Source organism: Rhizophagus irregularis, chromosome 6 (assembly GCF_026210795.1).
Source record: "Rhizophagus irregularis chromosome 6, complete sequence".
NCBI lineage: Eukaryota > Fungi > Glomeromycota > Glomeromycetes > Glomerales > Glomeraceae > Rhizophagus > Rhizophagus irregularis.
The window spans coordinates 2,654,201-2,676,378 of NC_089434.1; the positions used below are offsets into that span (position 1 = coordinate 2,654,201).

Sequence of the window (22,178 nt, forward strand, 5' to 3'; positions counted from 1 at the left end):
CGTTAGTCATTATAATCGGATCAGAGACCTGTCGCGATTGTCCAGATTGTCCAATAGACATGGTGAGATTATATTAACGTGAAAGTCAGTTAACGCTATCACGTGCAAATGTATAACTCCTAAATTCTGGTAGGATCATTAGGATGTATACACCCCCCCATATTACATGAGTTGAAAATTTAGATGCGTCATATCATTAATTACCATAAATTATAAATAAATCAAATGTTATTAATGATATATATACAAAAAATAATATAAATACATATGAATAAATATAATAAATAATACTATATTTGTCTAATCCAATCTAAAATTTTATAATCGTTCTTTTTTTCTTTTTTTTTTTATGCAATTTCAGCATACATTTCAATAATTTCATTATGAAATTTTATTTTAGCTTGATACCTTTTCAATTTTAATGTTGGAGTAAGTAAATTATTTGTCATAGAAAATGGTTTATAAGTTAAATGAACATTTTTTACAATTTCAAACCCCTTCAAATTATTGATTTTACCATATTTTATAAGAGATTGAAGTAAATATCCTTTAACTTTAGAATCTTCACATAATTCTTGAAAAGATTTTCTACCTAAATTATTTTGTTTGGCCCATTTTAAAAGCATTCCTTCATCAGGTACAACAATAGCAACTAATGAAGGTTGTAAAGAATCACCATGAACAAATATTTGGTGAACAAGTTCATGTTTAATATATATACTTTCGATCTAAAAAAAAAAATTGTTTTTTCATACGTTATTAAAAATAATAATAATAAATAAATAAATAAATAAATAATAAAGTAAATACCTTATCTGGAATAATATATTCACCCTGAGATAGTTTAAAAATATTTTTTACACGATCTATAATTACTAGACGACCTTGATCATCCCAATATCCAATATCACCAGTATGACACCAGCCGTCCTTGTCAAGAGCTTCAGCAGTATTTTCAGGAAGTTTATAATATTCACGAAAAACGCTATGACCACGAACACAAATTTCACCTCGAGGATAAGGATTATCTCTTGAAGTATAATTCATTTCTGGTACATCAATTAATTTAACTTCGACGCAAACTTGTGGTGGACCAACGTGACCAGACGAAGTATCTCCAAACAAAGACTTTTTTTAAAAAAAAAAAAAATTAAAATCGCTCGATAAATCATATATAAATAATTATAATAATAATAGATTATCATATCAAAATATTTACCATTGTCAAACAAGCAGCATTTTCAGTTTGACCATATCCTTCATATACATCAACTGAAAAAGCAATTCTCAAAAAATCCATAACTTCAGTTGAAATAGGAGCGGCACCAGACAAAATAACTTTAACTCTACCACCAAGTCTAGCTCTAATTGGAGCGAAAACTACACGATCCCACATCCAATGATCAACATTTCCTTTATCCAATCCATTTTTTTTCGCATTGTATGCAGCGGTGAACATCCATTGTGCAACACCACCTTTAGCTTTAACTCCAGCCATTACTTTATCATAAACACGATTGAGTAAACGTGGAACTGAAATGAATATGGTAGGCTTCAATTCAGCAATGTCATCTAATAATTTCAAGGTATTACCTTGATAAAATCCAATCGCTACTCCCCCATAAATCATAGTTGCAGTATTAACCAATTCATATACATGGGCTGATGGTAAATATGAAATATGTACATCATCTGTTGATGGTAAATAACATTTTCCTTTTTCAGAAAGCCATCTAATACTAGCAACATTTGCCATTATATTTTTATGGGTCAGTACTACACCTTTTGGTGTACCTGTTGTACCAGAAGTATAACAAATTACGGCAACGTCATTAGGTCTAGCATTTTCAGCATTAATATGATGAACAGATCCATCTCTTTCTATGACAGCAAAATTTAATACTCTAATATTAAGTGAATTTGCAAGATCGGTAAATTCTTGATCATATTTATCTATAACGATAATTGTTTGAAGAGTTGGTAATTTATCCTTCATATTAAGAAGTATTCGACCTTTATCAATTGTAACAATACAATATTCCATCTCAGTTTGATTTATAATATATTCAATAGAATCAATTCCTAAAGTATCATACAATGGAACTGAAATGAAATTATATTGATGACATGCAAGTTGTGCCATTATCTAAAAAATTTAATCAAGAAATTAATTAAGAATTTAATAAATTATATATCATAATTAATAGAAGAAAATATTTACATATTCAGGGGTACTGATTAAGAATATCCCTAAGATTTCTTTAGGTTTAAATCCTAATTTACTTAAACCTGAACCAAAATTCGCCACACGTTCTTGTACTTCAATATATGATTGCCAAACATAAGGTCCAGCAACACCATCCCGAATTTCTCGATGTCCCAAGAAATTTCTATTACCTATTATTAAAATTTAAATTTTATATAATTCGAATAATTAAAGAGGAAATAATTTACGATTGAATTTGAATATCATAGATAATTTAATAATTTACCTGCTTTATTAACACCATGTAAGAAATTTTCGTACAAAGTAGTTGCATTTGGTGGGTGAATAATTAATTTATCAGGACAGAGAGCATTTCTACGAGGTTTTCCTTCTCCAGGAATATCAGGAGCATCAGCAACTTCGATTGAATATTGTGTTTTCAATTGCGAATAACTCATTTACGTTTAATTATTTAAATTTTCTTTTTAACTTTATTTTAGCGTAACGAATTCTTTTAAATAAGCTATCTTTATCTCTCTTTTTTTTAATAAAAAATAGATATATGTGAATAATTGTTTGATGTAAAAAAGCAAAAAAAAAATTGATCATGTACTTAAATAATTTTTCATTTTATTTATATATTCATAAAATCTGCTAAAATTAGACAAAAAAAAAATTGATTCACATTTCCTTGAAAACTATATATATATATTCGGACATTATAATTAATTAATATAATATAAACAAACATAAATATAAATATAATATATATAGCGGAAAATTTTTTCAAAAATGAAAATATAACTAAATGAGAATGGCTGATAGATCATAGTTATTGATTTACTTCGTGTTTAAATATGTACATATTTTTATTTTTTAAAAAGGGAATTATTTGTTAGTCGGGGATGGAAGAAATTACCCATTATAGGTTTGAATTACAAGATTTTCTATAATAAGCCAAGTTAATCTCTTTTTGATAAACAATAATTTCCATTTCTTTATTTTTCTTTTTTATTATCCCCAGAAGGCGATCAAAAGAAAAAAACGGGAAATATTTTAAATTAAAAATCATTGGTACTCAAGCGTTTGGCACAGGTTTATCCTGAGATCTTCGTATATTATTCTCTTTCTAAAATTAATTAAAAATTTAAATGATTTACTAGTGTCTCTAAAGTGTTTCATAATCTAAATTAAATAATGCACGTGATCAAATTAAATTTAACTAAAAATGATGCGTATTTTATAAATTATATAAATTATTTAATATATTGCATTATAATGATTCAATCATAAGAATACTTAATATAGGAATAATGATACAATTCTCTGCAGTAACAAAAGCCTTTATAAAGACACTTTCAGGGTCGTTACTTATCTCTTGGCAATTTAACGGATGGTTGTATAAAAAGAATATTAAAGTTGTGTTCATCTTATCAGTTATAATCTGTATTTCTTTCTTAATACTGAATAAACTTTGTATAATTTTCTTTTTATTACAATAAACCAAACCAAAATTAAAGGATTAATTGTTATATATAGACAATGTCTTTTTACTAATCATAATACACGAATTATCATTCATTCGAAATCAGCATAGATTATGCTACGCTATGGAGAGATAGATATATAAAGCATAATAAATTATATGTGTGAGGATGTTTTTTTTAAAAGGAAATAAGGAAATCACAAATATTAATACTAATTTATTGACACAAAAAAAAAGATGTATAAAAAAATGATTTAAATGTGTGACAAACATTTTTTCAGCATTCCTTTCTACGTGTTAATGATCTTTCTTTCTCTGTTTGTCGTAATACCATCATGCTAATAAATTTCTCACGTTCATCAATCATGTTTTCATACTGTTTCAAGTTTTCTTCCTTAGCCGATTCATCCAAATTATAGTACATCTTTTTAATGGCCATTAATTGATCGGTTACAAACCTCAATGTATCCGATAAAGGAGATGCTAAGTGAAGAATAATAATGTTATTTTTTTTTTTTTATGATTAAACAAATAAAAGGAAGAGTTATTTATTTAATAATGATACCATTATGAGCCTTTGCAGCAGTTCGTAGAAACGATATTTTATTTTCGGTTCGCTTTAATCTTTCAATTTGTATATCATATTTAATCAGTTGCTTTTTTAGCTTGAGATTAAAACATTTCGCCTGGTAAATTCGATTTTTTTTTATAATATTTAATAAATACAATTTTAATAGGATTCTCAACAAAAACCTTCATCAAAATACCAAATTAAACAATTATTTACGGCCATAATTTTTTTTCGTAATAATTCAATCTCTTTATCAGTTTCTACTTCTACACTTTCATCCACATTAAAATTCACGCCCTGATACAATTAAGAAAGTAAAATAAATATGTTCAATCTTTAAATTTGAAAAAAAAAAAATAATAAAATTTACCTCATTATGCTTCAATACGACCGTAACATTTTCACGTATAGCAAGAATCTTATGTAACGTGTATATCTCAAATCGTTCAAAATATTTATCAACCAAATTTTCCAACAACGTTTCAATTTGATGTGTACCCTGTATGACGAAATGTAAAAAAAAAAAAGTTATTCTATTCATTCATTCATAAATATATAAAAAAAAAACAAATTATTTTAAAAATTTGATTTTCACATGCACCTGTTCAACTTCTTTTTTATTTTTCAATTCAGAGTTTACAAAATTATCCATACCAGCAATAGCTATATAAATTAATTCATTAATAGAATTAATTATATCATCAACAAAACTTATTGGTAAAAAACCGAAATGTTCTGTTATTATTTCATTTCTTATTGCAATATCATTTAAACAAGTTATTTGGTTATTAGGTTGGATTAAATCTGTATCCTCTTCTTCAGAATCTGATACAAGTTCTAATAGTTTTGATATTTTTTGATATTGAATTTGATATTGCTGCTGCGGTTGTTGTTGTTCTTCTTGTACGTGATGATCTTGTTGCTGGGACATTTTAGTTTATGTTAAGAAATAAGAAAGGTAATGTTTAAGGATCTATGAACTTTTTTCGGTACAAGAAATTAAAAGAAAAGAAGTTTTTCGCGTTTTTTAAAAAATCATTATCATCACGTGATTTAACTGATTATAGTAAGTGAGCATACTTTCTGAAACGATTTTGTTATTCTACCGCAGTTGAAACTATCAGGTGATCATCACAATTTTATTTATACAAAAAAATTTTTTTTTTATTTCATATTTCATAACTTTCAATAAATTACAATAAATATTCAATAACTATAAATATGTTTAAATTCTATATTTTTTTTTTACTATTATAATACGAACATAGCTATAGTTCCAACACCAGCTAAACCAGTAAGAATATTAGCATTTCTTAAATCACTATTAGGTTTAGCGACACTTGTTACTGTAGAGGTTCCCTTTCCGCCTTTAGAAACACTTTTACCATCGCCCAATTGTTTTGGAACATACTGAACACCATTTAAATCAGCGGTAATCGAAAGAACATTTTGATTATCACTACCTTGATCATAAAAATCTACAGCAATAAAATTAGGAATTTTATCGAACGTTTGTTGGCATTTTTTAGCATGATCAGCTAAACTAGCAGAATTTGTGGTGTTCGCTTTATCAGGTTGAGGCACATCAATTGAAGTACTAATTGCTAAAGTACCATATAAGAAATGATTTAGAACGTACATCGGACGTTCCTGATTTTTTGGTCTGTCAACTGTACATGTAAATGCATTTGCATTTTCATTTTCGAATGGGGTCTCAAATACATAACTATATTCTGGCATTAACCTAATAAAAATTTGAACAACATATGTAAATTTTTTTTTTAATAAAATAAAAAGGACAAGAAAAAATTGCTTACCATTGAACAGATGGATCAGCACCTGTATCAACAAAATTTACAACTCTTTTACCACTTCCAATCATATCATTCAAAGTAGGCCAATCTTTACCAACTTCTTGAAAATGAGCGTATTTGACAAACCCAGACTGAGTGTATATACTATTGAACATAGCGGCTGGTACTTTACCAGCATTTTCCCATAATATAGTAATAACTTCATTTGGGTTATCATCTAACCAAGTACCAATTTGTTTTAAAGTAGTAGCTGCTGGACCTTGATCTAACAAGTCGCATGAGCTATGACATAAATGTACTTCATTTGTATTGTTTGTGGGAAAGTTGGCATCCAACATAAATCCTCTAATACCATCTTTCAATTGTGTTGGTATATCATAATTTTGGTTCGCCGCTACAGACTTACCATAAGCGTAAGCATTATGTGTTGTTGGGTATGCTATACCGGAGTATAGTTTACCACAAAGTTCAGGATAACCATTACATGCTTTTTGTGAACTGACTATTGATGACAATAATGTTATGGAAAATATAGTGATAATTATTACTTTCATAATGACAAGAAAATAATATAATATACACTTATTAAATATTTGAAGAAGAGAAAAATGGATTTTTTTTTTTGAGAATTTTATTTAAATAAATAAATTTTTTTTTTCCAAATTTATTAATTTATTTAAAAACCCCTAATTTTTGAATAAAGTTTCTTGGCTTGTGAAATGGATTTTCACTTTCTGAAAATAAAATTTACCGATAAAAAGATATTAGAATTACTGAGGCGGTGTCTATTTATAACTTGTATAAAACCTTTTCCGAAAAATTTGGACCCGAAAATAAAAGGAGAAGAGGAGGAGAGAAAAAGAATGTGATATATTTATTTAAAAAAAGTGGGTCAATTATACTTATTATCATAATAGCCCCGTTATTATGTGCATCGGGTGATACCGATAAATAAATAATTTATATTGTATTGTAAACAACTTTATTTTCTTACTATATGAGGTAACTTCATAAATTAAAACAATTCTTAAATGAGTAATGATTTATATATTTTTGAAACATGTTTCTTGTTACAGATAATTCAACAAAGGTAATCTTACTAAAAGTTAGATTTTTCCTAAATCTCAAAGCCTTCTTTTTCCTAGCCACGATCAAAGCCATTTTTAACGATTTTTTTTCATAAATTTTGTACGAGATGATCGTGATTGGGGGCGAGGTAAGTTAGGTAACACAAATACCATTTGTTCTTACGGAAATTACAGTAAATAACATGGTAATATAAAAATAGAATAAATAGAACGGAATTATGTTTATTTGGATCTATTTATTATCTTGGCAATTTTACTTGGCTTTTATCGGGTAGATCATCACCAGGGTTTCATTTGTGGCTCATCAATTTTTTACATCGGATAACAAGTTTTGATTCTGGTAAAAAGTTTAAAAAGTTTATTATCTCTGTAAACGCGCTTAAGAGAGATTAATTTAGTACGAGTTAAAATTATATTTTTACGTTAAAAAAAAAAGGAGTAAAAAAAAAATAAAACTATTTTTAATGATATCATCCTTAATTCGGTAAACAATAAAAAAAGGAGTTGTTAGTAAAAGGTTTTATTGGTTGAATCCTAAATTTAAAACGAATCAATTTAAGAAATATAACAATAATAATTTTTAGTTATTTAGTAATCAAGTCTTTTAACCATAAATTGTAATTTGGGTTTTATATTTTTATATTGAAACATATTCTTTATTTGACCTGCATATTAGAGTTTCGGAGGGTGATAAGTTACATTAGTTAGATTTTAAGCCGCAACCCTTTTTTTTACAATAATGTAAAATAAATGGTAGGGGCGAAATATTACTTTGCAGTTTCACTGGACTTGTAAAGGCTGTATAAACTCGATGGCTGGCATGGCATTGCCGGATATATATATATATAATCATAAGGGACCTATTGAGGGTAATTTTAATTGGTCAAAAAAACCATTAGCGTGGCTTATTTTCAACCAATCATTTATGCATTTCATTAAATTATCCATTTATAGTTAATTTTGGTCTAATTTGATTATTTGAAACTTCATTGCTGTAAAAATTAGGGAACCACGAGTTATACACGTGTGAATAACGCTACATAAATACGACTTTGCCATTAATAGTTGAAAAAAAAATCATTATATGATAATTTCGAGTTTAGCATTTTCTGCTAAAATTCTGAGTTAATCATTAATCAGGTGACTTTAATGCTAGTCAGTCTTACTCTAGTTTTTAATTTTAAAATTTGACTAAAATGACGATGTTCTTTGCATCTCCAAACATTAACTATTTAGAGTAAAGAACCCCCATGGCAAATTCAAACAATATTTTTAACATTTGTATTAACTATATTTGTATAATTATTTTTTTATCAAAAAAATTTGAAATTTGAAAAAATTTATAATTCGAATATATGACATTATAATTTAAACCCGAGTACCTAACCATTATCGGTTGATTGTGTAATTTCAAAATGATTTGTTTCAGAATCAAGTGATGAAAAAATACTAATTCAGAGTAGTATACTGCGCTTATAAGACACATAACTAACTTTTAACACAAAAAGCAATGAACTTTGAAAATTTTATTTTTTTTTTTGTAGACAAGTAGTATAATTGCTTTATCCGTGCCAAATACCGTATAGCACTGACTAAGGTACCCGGGTACAAATCAAATTTATCCTATTTAAAAAATTGAATCGTACTCGGGAGTACTTTTGTATGGAACATGGAAAAATCAGCCAGAATTAGCCTAGTTAGCCTAATTTTACCAGAATTAAAAATTATCCTCTACATATCATATCCGGTATATTATAAGGGCAGCACGCTAAAATGGGGGTTCCTTAGTCAGTGTTATACGGCAGTGATGTGTTGGAATTTGGAGAATTGGAAATTCCAATAGCTTCCAATCTTCCAATGCACATCACTGCTATATGGTAACTACTTCTTCGGTGTTATCAATATGGAATAGGAACTGAAAGCAATGAAAATTAAAGCATTTGATTCATATTCATATAAGGAAACAGCTATTCACTATAACAATAATGACCTAAAAATGGTACATTTAGGAAATTTCATTGTTAAATGATTTAAAATGTTTCTACTACCAGTTGTTTGGGGCTTCCAATACTATTACTCATCTTCATTGGACTTTTCTTCGACAACGAACTCAATGAAAGTTGATATGATTTTAATGATATCTTTTCATCTTTATTTGTTTCGATCTAAATAAAATTCAACTTTTTTACGAATTTAATACTTAGTAACTACTGATTTATGAAAATAACAGAATTTTTATATTATTACAAATTTAATAAAAATGCAGTTTATATATACTTTTAAGGATGATATAATACTTACACTTAGATTTTTTTCTAGACGCATTGACAAGAAAAACTTTTCATTAAAGTTGTGCATATTTCAAATTGCTTTGTTCGTGTTAGCAAGGATGAGAATACATTTTATGAAAAATGTAAGCCCCATTATTTACTTATTTTTAGACTTATACTTAGGGATGGCAAAAAACATGTTTTAAAACAATTTTGGCGTTTTAAAACATGTTTTAAACGTGTTCTAAAACATTAAGCACTTTACTACGTAATACATATCTGCAATAAAAATTTAAGCATTTTATTATATAATATATATTTAGAGTATAGCCGGACCGACCTTGTTGGAAATTTTATTTGTAATAGCTTAGTGATACTAGTGATCCTCTACTATTCGTTAAATAAAATGTGCGCTAACTCTTAAAAAAAAAAGAATTATATAATATATTAATTTTAAATCTTTTAATCGATCAATTAAATCAATAACTAATGTCATTTCCACAATAATTACACACTTTTGACGAGGTGTTTTTCGCAACTCATTCAAAGTGCTTACGGACGTCTTCTGATGATGGTCTTCCACGAGAATAATTTTTAAAAAAGTTACAAAAAAGGTTATTAAAAAATAATTACGCAATAATCATGCCGATAAATGTTTTAAAACAAAAAAAAAAAAAGTTTTAAAACAATAAAAAACTGATTTAAATTGTTTTAAAACATCTTGTTTTAAATCACGTGCCATCCCTACTTATACTATACAGCAACAAAATATTTTATATCTGGGAACTTCAAATTTATTTCTTAATTTGAAGTATTTTTATTAATTATCTATTGCTAATAAATACATACAGTAATTATCAAAGGAGAAGGTAAACAAATTGTTCTATTTGCCTATATAACAAAGAAATTCAAATAAAGACTCCAGATCGGCTCCAACCATTGGTTTTCCATTCATGTATTAAATTTTTAAAAACTTAATTATACATGATTTGATATCATTGATACTTACATTTTCAAATGCGCTTTTTAAGCAGGAAATAAAGTTAAATTGATTTGGAGAGTAAAATTTCATTTACCCTATAAAAAAAGAATATCCGGAAATTGACATCGAAAATGTCCGGAAAATGAAAATTGTCCGGAAAATTGCATTATTCCGGACACTTTCCGGACACTAGGCCTGAGCCCTCCTAGACATTCTAGACATTTTCTGGGAATTCAAAATGTCTTGGCGTCCGGAATATTGCAATTTTTCCGGACATTCTTTTTTTTATAGGGATTATTGTTGGTTTTTTAAATTTATTGGACGATACTTTGATTCAAATTTGAATGACTTAATTTAATTATGGTGAAGTAAATTCTACGCAAATCACTAAATAATTAAAATATTATATTTTGTCCCTACTATAAGGTATTGTATTGTATAAAATAAGGTAAATTATACGAGCTATGGTGTCAACCCTGAAATTCCTGATATAATAATAATTATGATAGTTATTATGAAATATTTCAGGTTATTCGAAAATAATGTTAGTAGATTTTTAATCGTTATCATATGAATGAAACATCTTTAAATTAAAATTATTGAATCATTTAAATTTATAAAATTATAATTTTTATTGTTGGTTCAGAATTAATTAAGTTAATTAAGCGGTTTTTTTTATTTGAATTTTAAAATAAGGAAAAGTCAAAAAAAAAAAAAGAAATTTGGGAAGGTTTATTGAAATAGCGTTTGGACGGATCCCCAACAAAATAAAGATAGTCTATTAACTATTTTTTATGGTATTAAACCTACATATTAATGTAGACCTATTATTAGAAACACTATTAAGAAAACAGAATTAAAGATTTTAAACTTTATTCTAATTAATCAAAAATTGCGAATTCTAAATCACGTGACTTAAGATAAGCAAGTGATACACAAAAAGTTAATTCCGGCCGGAATTATAAACTTAGCCAGAGTTACCGCCGATCACTGATTATCCATAAAATAAAATAAAAAACTAAATAAATAAAATAGCTTTTATGTTAAATTTGTGATCATTCTGCTACAAATTAAATGGTGCACAATCGATTAGAAATGATTAATCGGAATCGAAAATTTAGAATCGAAAATAAATTAATTGATAAACGATTAATCGCGTAATTCAGTCAATTTTGCTTCATGGAAAAGATTTAATATATATATCATCGGATTCGGTGGTACATGACTTTATAAAACTTTTATGATTACAGTATAAAGAAGCTACAGTATTACAGTCAGCTCTATAATATAAGAGGGTGTGCAATTTAAAGAGAATAAAATGAGACCATGTAAAGTTGGAGCTTACATTAATTGGATGGCAAAAATTCAACGTCCAGTCGGAAGATAAAATCATTTGTCTTTATAGGCTTATCAATCTCATCAACTCTTGTATTTATTGGCAAATTGTTCAAAAGAATTGGTGTTACAAATAAAGTTGACGAAATATGATATTCGGCTGTTTTACTGCCAATTATCGATGAGAAATATAATAAGGAAACTCATGGACTTATGATTCCATTTGGCGTAAATACTGAACGTATTTTGTATCACAATAATAACAAATAAATAATAGATAAAATAAGTAAATGAAAGAATTATCAAATTCTGAACGTGGAGGAAAACAGTTGACAAGGAGTACCTTAAATTTTTGAAATTTTGGATTTAACAAACAAGTGATTTTAGCCATTGCTTCACAAACGAACACAAAGAACCATAATTGGTAAAACCACATTGTTATGAAAGAAAATATATTTATATACTTCGAAAAATGAAAATGCAAGAAATGAATAGCCTTATTTTTTTTATGAAATATTTAATAGTTATGTTTCCATTTGGCTAATTTGGAAGCGTTCTGATGCTTCTGGGGGTTAATATGCGGTTGCAGAAGTATCTACTGAACCAATCGGTGTTAAGCGAATTTACGATTGGAATTGAGTTTGAAAACAAAGTTTGGTTACACAATTTTATATATTAATCCTTACACAATCTAACTAAAATTCTTTATTATTTTATGTGATGTCGGCCAGTAGGTAATAAAATATTAGAGTAGTAGGTCTAAATTCTAAAAGAGCCGAACTCTAACCCAGTTCCTTCGTTTGATTATCCGAGCATTTATTTTATTTAGGTTAGTTATCCCTTTTTAAATCATTAATTCCATGAATCGTAGAAGTGAATTAGTATTGCGTACGCTATCATGAATAATTAGGTCCAACTATTCTATGCAGAGAAAATATTTCTATTAGCCAGAATTATTTTATTTTTCCATTTCTAATCATCATATCTGCAAAAATCTTATGAAAAATATAGTTGTTATTAACATAAAATAATATTACTAACTAGGAAACGGAACCCGTTGTAAGCAGTGTTGGAAATCAGATTATTTTTATACGCGCAGAACGTACATTATTCATATAAAATAAATAATATTATTTCAAGGAGTCACTGATTTTCACGGCTGCGTCGTGAAAGTCATTGATATCCACAGTTCCCCGTGAAATAACTTACGTATAAAGCGCCATTATGAAAAAATATCGCGTACAATCATGTACGCTGCATCCATCACTGATCGAGATAAACTAGATTTACGATTTTATTGGCTGATGATCATGTGAATGGATAAAATAAACACCCGTGACCGTAGATTTTTCATATCGAAGGTTCATCATAATACAGTAAAATTTCAAAAAAGGTAAAATTAGTAAAAATAGAAATTTTATCTTTGATTGGTTCATCAGTATAATGCACAAATAAATAAATGTCAATAATTAGCAGGAAAAAAAAACTATTTTTACCTTATAAATATTTAAATTTCAGAACCAATTTTTTTTTATAGCTATTACGCCTAATAATTTTATCGGTTTTCTTCTACGACACAATAAAATATTGCTCTTTTTGTAATGCCAAATAAGGTCTTATTAAAAAAATTTGTTCTACCTGAATCCTCACGTAATATTTATCAAAAATGGGTATAATTTTCTTGACACTTTTAGGTATGTTAAACACATTGCCTTATCTGATCATTTTTTTTTTTTTTTGTAGAGTACAAAATTGAGAATGTAAATAACCTAAAAAAAAGATGTGAAAAAGCCATGAAGATTGTTCCAAATTATGGCGAATTCACAAAAAATTATTTTTCTATTAAAAAAGAAAAGCTAAGTGATATCATTACACAATGGCAAAACAATTATCCAGATTTGTATTACGAATTAGAGCAATGGAAGGAAGGAACCGGATTTACACATGAAACGATAGCCTTACTTCGCAAAACCAAAAGCAAAAAAGTAGTAGAATGCGTATTTCTAAAGATTTACGAATCGGAAGGGACTGATATCCTAAACTGTGTTAATATTTATAGAAATTATCCAAAGCCAAGCAAAATTTTGAAAGCACGAAATATAATATTTAAACACAAGAGTGAAAAACTTTTCAATCAACTAATAAAATCGCACTCTAAAATCATGGCAGCTCTTATTTTATCCGGAAATAACGGAAATGATGGATTAAAAATATTATGGAACTAACGGCATGTTTACAACATATAACCATAAAAATATTAGGTTAAATAACGCCAATCAATTCATAAAAAGAATTAACTTGTGGGAATTACTACAACTCGCATTTTCATTTGTATCTAATGACCAAAAATCAAACATCACCAACCGACAACTTGCATTTCATTTGTACTTTTTTAAAAATATTTGACGTCATCAACACAATTTTTAATTACAATCATTCATTTTTTTTCAGGGTTTATAAAAATTCATAGTTTTCTATTTTATATTATGCAGCCAATTCGGGTTTTCCTTTTTTTTTAATTGCACAATCATTATTTTTTTCACAAGCGATCATTTAGTTACACATGCTTCATTTAAAAGTATTTATAAGTTTTCAAAGAAATAAAATTTACTTTTTAAATATACTAAATTCATCTTGGTTCACATGTTTATAAACAATATAAATAATACAAATAATATTTAGCCGTCTAAAAAAAAAGTTTTAAGGTAAAGAAATATTACATTATTAAAAACTCGGAATTTTGCAACAGTTGTGAAATAAATTTTTAAGTTACAACATATAGGTAATTAAATTATTTTTAATAATAATTATTATAAATTCAAAAAAAAAAAAATGACTTATTTAACTGTCTTATATGCAATTACTCCAAAAGATTAATATGGCTCTGCAGAGAACCGAAGAATACCAAAGAGCCGAAGAATACGAATATAGAATTAAAGATGAAAATAACCGGAAAAATATATGTGAACAAGCTTTAAATAATATATCATATAATGGGGAGTTTAACCAAAATTTATTCTCTATCAAGAAAGATAAACTGAATGATATTATCAACATGTGGAAAGAGAAATTCCAAGAATTGAGTGATGAATTAGAACTTTGGAAGTTTAGCGAAGGAGATAAATATACAAAAAAGGAAATATTACGTCCCCTTCACGGGGGCAAAGAATTAAAGTGCGTTTTTCTAAAAGTTTTTGATAAAGGTGAGGAAGAGAATACCTTGTTGAGATGTGTTAGTATCTCTGGAGATATTTCAATTAAAGTAAAAGTTAATAGATTTTTCAAATTGATGAGATGGGTTAGTGAGGACGAAAAAAAATATATCAAACTAATAAAGTCATATCCAGAAGTTATTGCCGCACTTATCATGTCTAGAAGAGTTGGATTAAAATTAATATGGGAGAATGAGTAATGTCCATCGTCTCACACTACCCTTGCGGGTTTCAAAAAAAACAAACAAACATACACACATAGTTTTCTTTTACACAATGAATATCAAAAGTAACCGTTAAAAAATTTTTAGTCTACTTTTACTTTAGTGAATAGAATTTAAAGGCTTCATAAAGCAGTTTATACAGATTCATAAATTTATTATATTTTATTTCTACGATCACAATTTGATCTGTAACTAAGTAATAATAAGTGTAAAATATCGTTTATGTTATAACATTTATTTTTATGATGATTAAGAATCTCTGGATATATATAATGTATTTTAAGACAATTATTTCTTATATAAACTTTTATATTCGATAAAAATTCGTGCTCACGTGATCAAATCTCTATTGGTTAAATATTATGTGTATTGTAGACAAAGAATACGCGATAGAACCGACGCAAACGCAAAACTTTATTTGATAATTTTATTTTCATCTAAAAAAAGGCTTAAATTTGATTGTTCGATTAACTGATAGGGTTCACCCATATGGGATGGCGGGATGTCCATGGAATTATGGAGTAACCCATTAAAGTAGTGATACCATCTATCCGATAGATAAATCATAAATTTGCGGAAGGCTTATGCGAAGGGTTTGTCCATCATCTGCTAGAATGCGCAATATAAAAGGGCATGACACAACTTCTATTAGCGCATTCTGATATGATTGTGCAGCACAATGATAAAGTTCTCAAAAGGATTGGCGCATTTTATACCAATTCGGACAATATCCACATTACACAATTTTTTCGTTAAAAAAAAAATAGTAGTACAACAATTTAACGAATAATATTGATTCTAGATCATGTGCTATAATATCATGTGATATCTTCTTTTTTTTTTAAAAAAAAAAAGATGAATTTTTTTTTTAATCTAAGTTATAGAAATTGTTCATACAAGGGCTTTTGTATAAAATCTAAATTTTAATTTTATATTGTTAATTTCGGCAAATTTGTTCTTAAAATAGATATTTTTTTTTTTAATATTTAAGTTGAAGAAGGTAAGCAAGTTAGCAAGTTAGCTAAGATATTGTCAATTTCTTATTCAATTGCATTGTTTCTTTAAGCAATAAGGGTTTTAATATTTCTTTTTTTTGTTTGTTGTAACTATTCTTTTACCTTTAGGAGCAGGATTAGCAGGATTTTTATCATTTAATTGTTGAGAATTTCCATTGATTAGTATTGAACGGGACGTGCTTTCATTATTTCTTAAGGTATCTTCCTTTTTTTGTAAAGATACTATTGACTTATTTATCGATCTTATATCTATCTTATTATTTCTAAATGGCGTCTTCCTTTGTATTTATTCGTTCAGTTTAATAATTCTTTGACAATAAAATTCCTTTATTCTTTTTAGTCCTAATAGAACCACAATATTGGCTAAATTAGGATAATTCTTAAAGAATTGATAAAAAATGAGCCACATATTTCCATTTCTTAATCGCTTTATAGGGTCAATATTTGCATTCTAGTATTTCCAACCAACGCTCATGACGATTTGTATGTCCAATGACAACATTTTGTTAATAATGCATGAAGAGAAGAAATCGATTTTGGTCTCCTACATAAGGATGACAATACAACAGGAAGCCAAAGATCAAAATAAGGATATAATTTTATTGATTTCTTGAGGACTTGATTGTTTTAAAGGGTTGTTTTGTGATTTATTTTTCGAATTATTTTTTTTTGATTCTAACTGTAAAAAACATTTTTTTTAGAAACTCTTTAGAAATTTAGGAAATATATCGATAATACTAGTGGGGTTGGAGGTAGGTTTGTCTTCGGAAACGGATTTACAGATTGGTGCAAGGCACGGTATTAAAAATCCTTAAACTCACTATCAGACCCAAAATTTTCATCGTATATCTCATCAATTCAAAGGTTCTTAGTTTAGTAAAGTAGGTTCATCAGTACTCTATTCATTAATATTAAAACCAATTTTCAGTCAATATTTGCATTTCTGAAGTATTTGTATTTACTTCTGTAGTATTATTTAATATTGTTTTAAGTGATTATAGTAGGTAATTACTAAATGGTTCGCCAACTTACCCGAACGGAAAAAAAATTTTTTTAACACCCTAAAAAAACGATCGAAATAAGATAATTTGTCTAATTTCGACAGTTTTGTTTCACAAAAATTGATTATACTCATTTTTTAATAGTAAATTCATAGTAAATTTTATTAATACATTATTAATACACGATATTAAAAAAAATTTTAATTTACATGAAATTGGTAATTGAAAAAGTATATGTACAGTAAATCGAAATTATATTTGTTTGTGTTGATTTTAAGATAAGTGTCGAAATATTTTAACGAATAAAACGTACGAAGTTACGATATTTGTGTTTGTATGTTTGTCGATTAATTCAATACGAAATATTTACGGTACTTGCGTAAAAAAGACGGTTATGTTTTTGCCAAAACGATATTTTAAATCTGTTATCCCCAGATAATACGATATTTGCGTTTGTATGTCCGACGATTAGTACGATACGAGATATTTTGTGTTGAAAACTAGTACTTGCACAGAAGATATGTTTTGTACTTTTGCAATGTATTATTTCCAAATAACTTTCAATCCATCATCTTTGGATAAAATAAGTGCGGCTATGGTGTCAGGTTGCGATTTTGCCAGTTGTTTGAAAATTCTTTGACTCTTATGTTTGAATACTTTGTTTAGTAATTTCGACATTATGCCAGGCTTTGCATAAGTCCTAGTAATGCTAACACAATTTAGAAGACCAGGTTCTCCTGAATCATAAATTCTTAGAAAAACGCATTCAACTTTTTTCTTCTTGCAAAGAAGAGCTACAGTTTCATATGAAGGTTTAGATTCTCGCTTCCAGTCTTCTAATTCTTTTTGCAATTCTTGATAGCTATTTTGCCATTTTGTAATGATTGCGTTCAACTCTTCTTTTTTAATTGAAAAACCATTAATTGTGAAATCTCCATAATTTGAAATAACTTTCAAGGCTTTTTCACATTTTTTTCTTAGGTCATTTACGTTCTCAATTTCGTACTTAAAGTCCTTAATTGTGTGCTCTAATAAAAAAAAAACAAAAAATTATTAACCAGATTTATTATCAAAATAATGTTCATATGGTATTAATAAAATAAAGACTTGCCCATGGTTATTATGACTAAAAAAGTGAATGAAAATTCTTAAAAAGATATGGATGTATACACGAAATATTTCTCGTTTGTTAGTATTAATGATACTGAATCAAAGTTGACAAAAAATATTTTGGAAAAAGACACGTTTATAAACCAAACATGGTAACACAACACGGCATGATATGTATATGATTAGTGATAATCAATCAACAAAAATATTTTACTTTAATTGATTAAATAAATAAATTATAGAATAGTTCGGAATGCGTTATCTATCTATTACTTTATTATACTTCTAAGAGCTGGTTCAGTAAATAATAATAATAAAAAAAAAACTTTATTATTCTAGAGACAAGGATATTGATATTATTCTTTAAAAATTTCTTTATGTATATAATAAGATTTTATTTTGAGACAGTAATTTTGTTTTTTAATCAAAAATGGGTTTATTGTTGGTGTATAAAAACAAAGTTTTTAAAAAAAAGTCTTTATCAAAATAAATAACGAGATTTTAAGCCAATGAAAAATTAGAAGTTACACTATTGTATTAAAAGGGGTCCTTATATGTTAAAGAATAGGGGTACTGTTGTACAACTGAGTTTCCCATGATTTACTGATTTTACAGAATCATTTTCTTTATTCTTTATCTATATAAAAATAATCACAAATTGTATGAATTTATTAACTTACTTTATGAAGCCTTTAAATTCTATTTTTAGTGAAAACTAAATTTTTTTTATTGCTAAAAAAAAACTAGATATGTATGTGGAAAATCTCAATAAAATGGTACGAAGAAATAAAGGTAGCGTAAGGCATTACTCAGCTTCATTTCGCTCGTTTTATTCCCATAATACGTTCAAATTTTTGCCTCGTGACATGATAAGTGCGGCCATAATTTCAGGATGTGACTTTATCATTCTGGTATGTTCTTTAATGTTTTCACCAATCCATCTCTTCAATCCGAACATTCTGTCCATAACTTTTACTTTAATTGAAACTTCTCCAGAGATACTAACACATCTCAAGGTATCCTCGGTATCCTCGGTATCCTCTCCCTCTCCTCTATCATAGATTTTTAGAAAAACGAATTTTATTTTTTTACCCCTGCGAAGGGGACTTAATATTTCTTTACTCGTAAACTTACTTCCTACATCGCTCTTCCTCCAACCTTTTAATTGTTCACGCAATTCAGGGAAACTATTTTGCCAACAGTTGATAGTATCTTCCAGCTTACTTCTTCTGATGAAGAAAGAATTTTGTCTAAACTCTCCATTATAGGAGATATTCTCTAAAGCTTTTTCACACATTTCTTTCCTATTTTCATCATTCTTAATTCTATATTCGTAGTCTTCGGACTTACACAGAGTCATAAATTAACCTTTGCATATCAGATAAATAAATATGTTATATATGTTTCTGAAATGTATAGTATAAAAGATAATTAATTACCTATATAATTGTACCCTTTAAAATTTATTTATAACTTGTTACAATTCCGTGTTTTTAGAGTTTTTAACAATGTAATTTACTTTACAAATATTTAGACGATTAAATATCATTTTCCCTTTGTTTCACTGCATATGAACATCGTCATTTTCATGTGTTCAATAAGATGAATTTTTAGTAATTGATTTATTTTTTTGAAAAAATTATAAATACATTTTGTTGATAAAGGAAATTGTTTGTGAATGTGTAACAGATCGTTTGTGAAAAAAATTATAAACTAAACAGAAACCACGTTCATTATGCAATGATTATTATGTATACAAAAAAAAAAATTATGCTGTAAATGTAAAGGAAATAGCCAAGGGTAATTTAACTGAAAAAGGAAATTATAGTGACGTAGTGTATTGAAGGAAGAAAAAATTGCAAATTGCATGGGTCACCACAAGATTCGCTAAACCCAAGATGATGCAAATATACTATTAATTCCATGATATTTTTAATCCATTTCCATCATTTCCGGATAAAATAAGAGCTGCCACAGTTTTAGAGTGCGATTTCATTAATTGATTGAAAATTTTTTCACTCTTGTGTTTAAATATTATGTTTCGTACTTTCAAAATTTTGCTTGGCTTTGGATAATTTCTATAAATATCAACACAATTCAAGATATCAGTCCCTTCTGATTCGTAAATTTTTAGAAATACGCACTCTACTTTTTTACTTTTAGTTTTGCGAATTATGGTTAACGTTTCGTGTGTAAATCCAGATTCTTCCTTCCATTTTTCCAATTCATAATACAAATCTGGATAACTGTTTTGCCATTGTGTAATAGTATCGCTAAACTTTTCCTTTTCGATAGAAAAATAATTTTTTGTGAAATCTCCATAATTTGGAATAATTTTCATGGCTTCTTCACATCTTTTTTTTAAGTTATCTTTATTTTCAATTTCGTATTCTACAAATAAAATAAATAACTGATCAGATAAAGTAGTATGATTAATATCCATAAAGTGTTGAGTTACGCATACCCATTTTTGATAGACTAAAAAATTATTAAGTGAGGGTTTAAGATAGAAAAATTTTGAGTTAGACGATATTTAAAGTAAATTAATTTTCTCCTCTATATATACTTGGAAGAAACCGGATTTATTATCAAATAAGGAAGTGAATAATTTATGGATGCGAGTAATGTGATACTGCGAACACTACATGTGAAAGCGAGAGATGGCCGGTTTTTTATACGCGCAGAGCATATAAAAATTTTGTGCGCAAACCTATGAAGTTCTTATATATATATAAAATTGTAGTGAGCGCATATCTACCTTAACAATAGTAAACGCCACAATCACAATCACATGCTCGGGAATGTACGCTGCGCCGACTGCGCGAATACATATAAGCAACGCGCATCACCTGAGGTGGTGTTAGTAAGATTTTACCGCAAAAGAATCGGAACCTTCACTTGACCTGATCAAAAAGTTAAATATGGACAAAGTATAATGATGATGGAACTGTTAATGCACCTTTTTTTGGTCTGGTTGCGGAATGGTATATTTCTAAATATCTTTTATTTAAAAAAAATATCAGATTAAAATAGGAAGAAAACTTCAGATTTAATTAAAGAAATGTTAGTCACGTTAAGGGAGATTATATTGAATGTAAAACTATTAATTAAAGTTTACTAATAGAATTGAATAGTTGCAAAGAAAATTGTACAGGTCATAATAATATTAAAACTTACTAAGTTATAAATGAAAATGTTTATTATAAGCCCACACGTTTTACCACCAAATGTATTAAATTCTCATTTCTAAGTGTTTTTACAAATAAATTTATAATTATTGGGAAATTTTCACGTCCTTTGTTTCAAACTATTGATGATTATTCATTATAATACAGATTCGAATTAAAAATAACGTATTTATCGAAAATCAAAATTTTTTGGTCATCTTGTAAATTCAATTCGTTATTATTATTAATTTGTGTAGAATAAATATAATAAATATGAATAAAACAATTAAATCAAGTTCTCCCTTTGAATCAAAAGCAACTGCGATGACCAATAAGAATTAATGCTACTATCACTGATTTCAATATCATCGATTATTAAAATCTCGACTGAACAATAATAACTCTATATAAAGCATGATCTGCATTAACCGTACGATAATACAGTTTGTACATTAGACTAAGGTACGAAATATTATTATTGCATAAATTTCTATTTAGTAACTCATTGAGTTTATTTATATGAACTATGAAGTATGATCTTTGAACGTCTGCATAATAACACAATTATTGAAGCAAATGTATCGCTCTTGACCTGTGGCTTGATCCAACATGATATATTTTACAATAAGGGTCAAGGTGTTATTATGCAGACGTCCAAGATCATGTTCCATATAAAAAAATAAATAAATAAACTAT

At 27.5% G+C, this 22,178-nt stretch overlaps 8 protein-coding genes across 8 annotated transcripts; 2 read left to right on the plus strand and 6 right to left on the minus strand.

Annotated features, from left to right (window-relative positions):
* Nucleotides 1–200: 200 nt before the first annotated feature.
* OCT59_026310 (uncharacterized protein) lies at nucleotides 201–2,664 on the minus strand (the record flags this gene model as incomplete). Its single annotated transcript, XM_025324833.2, has 5 exons — nucleotides 201–728; nucleotides 811–1,128; nucleotides 1,220–2,146; nucleotides 2,222–2,397; nucleotides 2,493–2,664. 5 exons carry the CDS (start codon nucleotides 2,662–2,664, stop codon nucleotides 348–350), a joined length of 1,974 nt encoding a protein of 657 aa, XP_025184263.1. The 3' UTR covers nucleotides 201–347.
* A 1,140-nt stretch (nucleotides 2,665–3,804) lies between these two features.
* On the minus strand, nucleotides 3,805–5,194 carry OCT59_026311 (uncharacterized protein; the record flags this gene model as incomplete). The annotated part of the gene is made up of 7 exons (XM_066143102.1): nucleotides 3,805–3,814; nucleotides 3,964–3,982; nucleotides 4,047–4,175; nucleotides 4,258–4,378; nucleotides 4,480–4,560; nucleotides 4,634–4,762; nucleotides 4,865–5,194. The coding sequence occupies 7 exons, from the start codon at nucleotides 5,192–5,194 to the stop codon at nucleotides 3,805–3,807; spliced, it is 819 nt and encodes a 272-aa protein (XP_065992655.1).
* Nucleotides 5,195–5,365: 171 nt separating this feature from the next.
* Nucleotides 5,366–6,948, minus strand: OCT59_026312 (uncharacterized protein). Its single transcript, XM_025314904.2, has 2 exons — nucleotides 6,081–6,948; nucleotides 5,366–6,007 (listed from the first exon to the last, which is right to left on the minus strand). The coding sequence occupies exons 1-2, from the start codon at nucleotides 6,629–6,631 to the stop codon at nucleotides 5,515–5,517; spliced, it is 1,044 nt and encodes a 347-aa protein (XP_025184261.1). The 5' UTR covers nucleotides 6,632–6,948; the 3' UTR covers nucleotides 5,366–5,514.
* Nucleotides 6,949–13,545: 6,597 nt separating this feature from the next.
* Nucleotides 13,546–13,977, plus strand: OCT59_026313 (uncharacterized protein; the record flags this gene model as incomplete). Its single annotated transcript, XM_025314903.2, has 1 exon — nucleotides 13,546–13,977. One exon carries the CDS (start codon nucleotides 13,546–13,548, stop codon nucleotides 13,975–13,977), a length of 432 nt encoding a protein of 143 aa, XP_025184260.2.
* Nucleotides 13,978–14,807: 830 nt separating this feature from the next.
* Nucleotides 14,808–15,164, plus strand: OCT59_026314 (uncharacterized protein; the record flags this gene model as incomplete). The annotated part of the gene is made up of 1 exon (XM_066143103.1): nucleotides 14,808–15,164. One exon carries the CDS (start codon nucleotides 14,808–14,810, stop codon nucleotides 15,162–15,164), a length of 357 nt encoding a protein of 118 aa, XP_065992656.1.
* Nucleotides 15,165–17,331: 2,167 nt separating this feature from the next.
* Nucleotides 17,332–18,422, minus strand: OCT59_026315 (uncharacterized protein). Its single transcript, XM_025314901.2, has 2 exons — nucleotides 18,317–18,422; nucleotides 17,332–18,233 (listed from the first exon to the last, which is right to left on the minus strand). The coding sequence occupies exons 1-2, from the start codon at nucleotides 18,318–18,320 to the stop codon at nucleotides 17,749–17,751; spliced, it is 489 nt and encodes a 162-aa protein (XP_025184258.1). The 5' UTR covers nucleotides 18,321–18,422; the 3' UTR covers nucleotides 17,332–17,748.
* A 602-nt stretch (nucleotides 18,423–19,024) lies between these two features.
* Nucleotides 19,025–19,822, minus strand: OCT59_026316 (uncharacterized protein). The gene is made up of 2 exons (XM_025314900.2): nucleotides 19,755–19,822; nucleotides 19,025–19,683 (listed from the first exon to the last, which is right to left on the minus strand). The coding sequence occupies exon 2, from the start codon at nucleotides 19,673–19,675 to the stop codon at nucleotides 19,145–19,147; it is 531 nt and encodes a 176-aa protein (XP_025184257.1). The 5' UTR covers nucleotides 19,676–19,683; nucleotides 19,755–19,822; the 3' UTR covers nucleotides 19,025–19,144.
* Nucleotides 19,823–20,230: 408 nt separating this feature from the next.
* On the minus strand, nucleotides 20,231–20,783 carry OCT59_026317 (uncharacterized protein; the record flags this gene model as incomplete). Its single annotated transcript, XM_025310255.1, has 2 exons — nucleotides 20,231–20,706; nucleotides 20,780–20,783. The coding sequence occupies 2 exons, from the start codon at nucleotides 20,781–20,783 to the stop codon at nucleotides 20,231–20,233; spliced, it is 480 nt and encodes a 159-aa protein (XP_025184256.1).
* Between the last annotated feature and the right edge of the window lie 1,395 nt (nucleotides 20,784–22,178).